Source organism: Staurois parvus, unplaced genomic scaffold (genome assembly GCF_062004578.1).
Source record: "Staurois parvus isolate SC_StPar_1 unplaced genomic scaffold, SC_StPar_1.0 ptg000570l, whole genome shotgun sequence".
Taxonomy (NCBI): Eukaryota; Metazoa; Chordata; class Amphibia; order Anura; family Ranidae; genus Staurois; species Staurois parvus.
In genome coordinates, this window is record NW_028318366.1 from 2,140,928 (window position 1) to 2,148,016 (window position 7,089).

At 46.7% G+C, this 7,089-nt stretch overlaps 1 protein-coding gene across 1 annotated transcript; it reads left to right on the forward strand.

Annotated features, from left to right (window-relative positions):
* The first annotated feature begins 835 nt into the window (after nucleotides 1–835).
* LOC149450612 (uncharacterized) lies at nucleotides 836–4,766 on the forward strand. The gene is made up of 3 exons (XM_089691719.1): nucleotides 836–991; nucleotides 1,071–1,277; nucleotides 4,749–4,766. The coding sequence occupies exons 1-3, from the start codon at nucleotides 836–838 to the stop codon at nucleotides 4,764–4,766; spliced, it is 381 nt and encodes a 126-aa protein (XP_089547845.1).
* Nucleotides 4,767–7,089: the final 2,323 nt, after the last annotated feature.

The following is a 7,089-nucleotide window of genomic DNA, read 5'->3' on the forward strand; positions in this document are numbered from 1 at the left end:
CTGTGGGGGGGAATTATACCTCAGCCTGAAGTGGGGCTTTAATAAAATGGAGACCTGAATGGAGAGGTGAGGAGGATTCTGGGAATATCATTTGATGTGACTATTTGTGTTCAGATGTAGAGTTTTCCTCCTGTGAAGTCTGGAGATCATATGACATCACATTGCCTCCACCTCCCTCCCTGATAGAAGAGAGAAAGAAGAAGAAGATTCTAGAAGTCACCAGAGAGATCACTGAGCTGCTGACAGGAGAGGTGAGCGGTGCCGGGAATTCTGGGACATTCTCCAGTAACAGACAAGGGATGTGTCTGGATGGTGACTGTATCATTGTGTGTGTCAGGTTCCTATAAGGTGTCAGGGTGTCACTGTCTATTTCTCCATGGAGGAGTGGGAGTATTTAGAAGGACACAAGGATCTCTACAAGGACGTCATGATGGACAATCAGCCGCCCCTCACATCACCGGGTAAGAGGAGACTTTATTGTAAAGGAGAGAGCAGTACGGAGGATCCACCTAGATCCCCCATCATCTGATAAACACATAGAAACAATGGATTCAGTCAGTGTGTGTGTTTCCTACAGATGGATCCAGTCATGGGAACCCACCAGAGAGATGTCCCCGTCCTCTGTATTCCCGGGATTCCACACAGGAAGGTCACACCATCCCTCACCATCATCAGGTAGATGAGGAACAATCACTGATAGTATCATTAGGATCTGTACATTATCTGCATTGTTACCATTGATGTCATTTTATTATATATTCAGAGTGGAAACCTGAGAGATCCTAAAGTTGAGGTTAAAGAAGAGATAAAAGAGGAGGAGGATGAGGATGGGGGGATGGAGGAGTCAGAGATTCATGAAGAACACAAAGATCTGTACCAGGACACCATGGTGGAGTCATCCATCTACAGAAGCCGACCAGAGAGATGTCCTCGTCCTCTGTATTCCCGGGATTCCACACAGGAAGGTCACACCATCCCTCACCATCATCAGGTAGATGATGACAATTATTGGTAGTTGTGATTTATACACAGCATGTTTGTTACAATGAATGTTTTATTATATCTTTCAGAGTGGAATCCTCGGGGATGATAATATTGATGTTAAAGAAGAGTATAAAGAGGAGGATGAGGAGTATGGAGTGATGGAGGAGTTTTCAGAAGGACACAAGGATATGATGGAGCCACCTAATACCAGGAACCCACCAGAGAGATGTCCCCGTCCTCTGTATTCCCGGGATTCCACACAGGAAGGTCACACCATCCCTCACTATTACAAGGTTGGTGGGATGGAGAATCTAGAACATGGACTTGTAGAGACTATGGGCTCCAATCACAAAGCGGTATCTTCCCGTATCCCAGTATGTAGTAAGATGCTGCATGCTGTTTTTTAGTAGTGAATCCTGCGGGTAATTTACCACTGGTGTCCATAGCAACACTTGTAAATAGCTTGTTGTTAAGGAGAGGGCAGCCGCCAGTGTCCCCAACAACCAGTAAACAAGGAGCGGACGGCCGACAGGTTCTCCGCTGATGGCTGTGACAGGTCTGGTATGGATTTTGAGGGGAACCCAATGCCAAAATTATAAAAATAAAGGCGTGGGTTCCCCTCCAAAATCAATACCAGACCCTTAGTGAGTGCCCACCTTCCTCCTGAACCAAACCAGGCCACATACCCTCAACATGGGGTGGGTGCTTCAGGGCAGGGGCGCTCTGCCTCCCCAAAAGCACCTTGTCCCCATGGCGATGGGGACAAGGGTTCCTTCCCCACAACCCTGGGCAGTGGGTGTGGGTGGGGGGCTTATTGGAATCTAGAAGCCACCTTTAACAAGGAGGCCCCCAGATCCCAGCCCCCCCACAATGTGATTGAGTATAGAGTACATAGTACCCCTATTCATTCACCAAAAAAAAATGTAGTTTAAGAAAACACTGGAAGTAATTTTTCACAAAACAAAAATAAAGAACAATATCCCCCTGATGTAGATCCATCGATGATCCAATCACGATACTCGCTGTCATCGCTGACTGGAAGAAAAAACAAAGCTCCCCTCCTGCCATCTGACAGCTCCGCCGCCTCCCACTTCTAAATAAACTAAGGAGAGCTACCACCCTGTGACATCACTGGGTGGCCTTGCCCTCTTGTGATGTCACCAATACAACATGCCCCGGTCAGTGACGTCACCAATACAACATGCCCCGGTCAGTGATGTCACCAATACAACATGCCCCGGTCAGTGACATTACCAATACAACATGCCCTGGTCAGTGACGTCACCAATACAACATGCCCCGGTCAGTGACATCACCAATACAACATGCCCCGGTCAGTGACATCACCAATACAACATGCCCCGGTCAGTGATATCACCAATACAACATGCCCCGGTCAGTGACGTCACCAATACAACATGCCCCGGTCAGTGACATCACCAATACAACATGCCCCGGTCAGTGACGTCACCAATACAACATGCCCTGGTCAGTGACGTCACCAATACAACATGCCCTGGTCAGTGATGTCACCAATACAACATGCCCCGGTCAGTGACGTCACCAATACAACATGCCCCGGTCAGTGACATCACCAATACAACATGCCCCGGTCAGTGACGTCACCAATACAACATGCCCCGGTCAGTGACATCACCAATACAACATGCCCCGGTCAGTGACATCACCGAGTGGCACCGCCCCTTAGTATATTTAGTGGCAGGAAGCAGCAGAGCTGTCAGACAGAGGGTAGTCTTCATTGGGAGCGGAGCTTTTCTTTCCGAGTCAGCGGTGACAGTGAGCATCGTGATTGATGATGGATCTACACCGGGGGGACATTTTGCTTTAGTTTTCTTTTTTAATAAAGGACTTGTCAAAAACTGCCTGCTGTCTATATAACAGAATACTTTTTGGGGTGAATAATTAGGGGTACCATGTACCCCATACTCATTCACATGGGGTGAGGGATCTGAGGGCTTCCTTGCTAAATGTTGTAAGTCCTCTGCCTGCAAACCCCCACAGCCACTAGCCTGGGTTGTAGGGAAGAGTCCCTTGTCCTCATCAACATGGACAAGGTGCTCTGGGGGAGCAAAGCCCCTCCTGCCCCAGAGCATGCACTCCATGTTATGGGCACGTGGCCTGGTATGTTTCAGGATGGGGGGTCGCTTGCTCATCCCCCCCATTCCTGACCTGCTGGGCTGCATGCTCAGATAGGGGTCTGGTATGTATTTCTTTCATTTTGGCAAGGGGTCCCCCTCAAAATCCATACTAGACCCCCCAAAGGGGGGGACCGCACGCCATTTTCTTAATATTTCATTGCCGGTAATTCTTTTTTTTAGATTTATCGGTTGGTTAGGACGTGGCGGCCGCTCGCTCCCTAACAACCATGTTGTTTACTGGTTGCTAAGGATGCCAGCGGCCGCCCACTCTTTACCAAGCAGTACACATTTCCTGAATGCCGCATGTCTCCACCACTAATTAATGACCGCATGCATTTCATTCTTTATTTCCTTCTGTGAATGTAATGCCTGTTCATGCGGTATTTACTGAGCGTGTTCAGTGTTTGTGGTCAATACCGCAACACGGGATAGGAAATGGACAGTTTCAGGATGGCATGCGGTATTTAGGGGAAATGTACCCACATATCACATGTGATCTGCTTCTGTGAAGGGAGACAATGTGTGGATTTTGTGTGTGATGTCACAATCATAAATCTTACATTTTACAGATGATATTTTCTCTCATTCTCTTGGTTTAGGGTGAAGATCTGATGTATATAAAAGTTGAGGTGAAAGCAGAAGAAGAAGAGGCGTATGTGAGGGATGATCAGCAGTCTATGGAGGAGGATGGAATAACGGGGACATTTATAGAGGAGGACACTCCTACAGAGATCAGCACAGGTGGGTCATGAACACTAAATCCATTCCTCCACCCATACTGCTCACTGATTGGTCCAGAGTAGGGCGGGGACTGGGTGATATCAGCCTGTAATCCCCTGGTCACTTTCCTGAGCTGTGTTCCCCGTCCTGTATTCCTGGATTTCTCTCGGATAATCTTCCTTCTCTGTGCTGCAGACACAATTTATGTATCTAGACTGGATTTATGGAGGTTCTGGGGTTCAGCTGGCAGCATTATTTGATCTAGGCTCCTGGGACATGTGATTTGGTTCTCCTTCCCCATGCCCGGGTCTAGTAAGATCTCTGACAGAACAATTCTCCCAGGGTACTTGCTCTGTTATCTGCTGGCTGTGCCGGGTGGAGGGATATGTCTGTAGTGTCTCAGACCCAAGTCACTGAGTGCAGTCTCAGGAGATGGGAGGCAGCGGTGTGGGATCTCTGCAACTTGTCTACAGTAAACATTTAATCTTCCACTGATTACTGAATACCAATATTATGAGTCCTGACCCTTACACTGTATATTATACATTACATACTCCTGACCCCTGCACTATATACTCTATGTTGTACATTATATACTCCTGACCCCTGCACTATATACTCTATGTTGTACATTACATACTCCTGACCCCTGCACTATATACTCTATGTTGTACATTACATACTCCTGTCTTCTGCTCTCCCCCCTTCCCCCACTGCTATATATACACATAACATGGATTCTCTTTTGTTACACCCATTTCCTCCCAGCTGGACATAGTTGTTCTCCCCCATCCTCACTCTCTGACCTCTGGTGATGCTCAGCCAATCCTGGTTTGGGGGAACCAATCAGCTCCTGTCTAGTAATCCTCTGTCTTTGTATTTTAGTTCCTGGCCTGGAGATGAGGAAAACCTCTGAGGATTGTCTCACTTTGTCTCCAGACTGGAAAGTAGAAGATGAGGACATCACACAGTATAGTCCAGGAGAAAACCCGGCTCCCTCCAATGTCCATCCGGCACCACCCAGTGTAGATGGACCATCAGATTCCTCGTATCCTGAGGAACCTCAGACTGTGCGGGACCGGACCGGCCTTCCAACAGGGAAGAGGTTCTCCTGTCCTGAGTGCGGGAAAGGTTTCCAGTCTAAATCTGGTCTGAATGGGCATAAAAGATTTCACACAGGAGAGAAGCCACATTCCTGTTCTGTGTGCGGGAAATGTTTTTCAGTGAGGTCCCATCTTTACAAACATCAGAGATCTCATACGGGGGAGAAGCCGTATTGCTGTTCTCAGTGTGGGAAATGTTTTTCAGTGACGTCCCATCTTTATACACATCAAAGATCTCACACGGGGGAGAAGCCATTTTCTTGTACTGAGTGCGGGAAATGTTTTTTATCGAAGTTCCATCTTTACAAACATCAGAGATCTCACACAGGGGAGAAGCCATATTCCTGTCCTGAGTGTGGAAAATGTTTTTCAGTGAAGTCCAGTCTTTACACACATCAGAGATCTCACACGGGGGAGAAGCCACATTCCTGTCCTGATTGTGGGAAATGTTTTTCAGTGAAGTCCCATCTTTACACACATCAAAGATCTCACACAGGGGAGAAGCCGTATTCTTGTCCTGAGTGTGGGAAATGTTTTTCAGTGAAGTCCAGTCTTTCCACACATCAGAAATCTCACATAGGAGAGAAGCCGTATTCCTGTCCTGAGTGTGGGAAATGTTTTTCAGTTAAGTCCCATTTTAACAGACATCAGAGATCTCACACGGGGGAGAAGCCGTATTCTTGTCCTGAGTGCGGGAAATGTTTTTCACAGAAGTCCAAACTTGATAATCATCAGAGATCTCACACGGGGGAGAAGCCACATTCTTGTCCTGAGTGTGGGAAATGTTTTTCAGTGAAGTCCAGTCTTTACACACATCAAAGATCTCACACAGGAGAGAAGCCATATTCCTGTCCTGAGTGTGGGAAATGTTTTTCAGTGAAGTCCAGTCTTTACACACATCAGAGATCTCACACGGGAGAGAAGCCGTATTCCTGTCCTGAGTGTGGGAAATGTTTTTCAGTTAAGTCCCATTTTAACAGACATCAGAGATCTCACACTGGGGAGAAGCCGTATTCTTGTCCTGAGTGCGGGAAATGTTTTTCACAGAAGTCCAGTCTTTACATACATCAAAGATCTCACATGGGGGAGAATCCACTTTCCTGTCCTGAGTGAGGGAAATGTTCCTCACTGAAGTCCTGTTTTCCTGTACATCAGGTATTATAATGGGGTAGACAGATCAGACGGGTCAGTACTTATTGGTGGGTGGAATGGGTTAAGATGGGGGGAAGGCTATGGTAGATGATAAGAAGTTTCCCATGTTACAAACAACCAATGCAATTGGTACCATTTGTATGCAAATAAAAAATACAAAAAATCTGTGTGAACAAGGTGTCGGTGAATGAACAAGGTGTCCCTGAATAAACAAGGTGTCGGTGAATGAACAAGGTGTCAGTGAATGAAGTGTTTGTTCCCCAATGCCAGAAGTGTGCCCAGCACAATAGGTGAGTTGGAAGGTTTGGTGCATGAAGAGAACTAGGATTGAATTGGTGTTGCTGAATCTTGGCTTCATTCCTCACATGACTGGGCCATTCATATTCCTGGCTAGGTTCTCTTTCGGAGAGACGGGGGAAATAGGAAAGGTGGTGGTGTCTGTCTCTATGTGAGAAGTGATCTCAGAGCGAGTGTGAAAGAGGACCTAGTTGATGGAGAGTGTGATGAGGCTGAAGTATTATGGGTGGAACTGCACATGGGGGGCGGTACTGCAAAGGGCATCATTGGAGATTGTTATAGGTCTCCCAGTGTTAATGAGGAGGTGGAGACTCAGCTCCTCCCACAGATGGAAAGGGCTGGGACAGTGATAATAATGGGGGATGGTAACTACCCGGAAAAAGAATGGAGTAATGGTACTGCAAGAACAGTTAAAGGGTAAAAATATATAAACCTACTACAGGACAATTTTATGGTCCAGTTCATAGAGGCCCCAACTAGGAATGATGCTCTGCTAGACCTGGTCATCTCTAACCATGCAGAGCTTATTACGAATGTCCATATAAAAGAACATCTGGGTAGCAGTGACCATAACATGATTTCATTTATTGTTAGTTGTAAACAGCAAGCACATACGGGAAAAATAAAAATACTCAACTTTAAGAGAGCTAATTTTCCAAGGCTGAGAGCTGCTC

What these genes read in the sequence shown, in the direction of transcription:
- LOC149450612 (XM_089691719.1), top strand. Translation starts at nt 836, where the DNA reads ATGGAGGAGTCAGAGATTCATGAAGAACACAAAGATCTGTACCAGGAC. An exon ending in CCATCCCTCACCATCATCAG is followed by an intron (nt 992 to 1,070) that starts GTAGATGATGAC and finishes TATATCTTTCAG; the next exon opens with AGTGGAATCCTCGGGGATGA.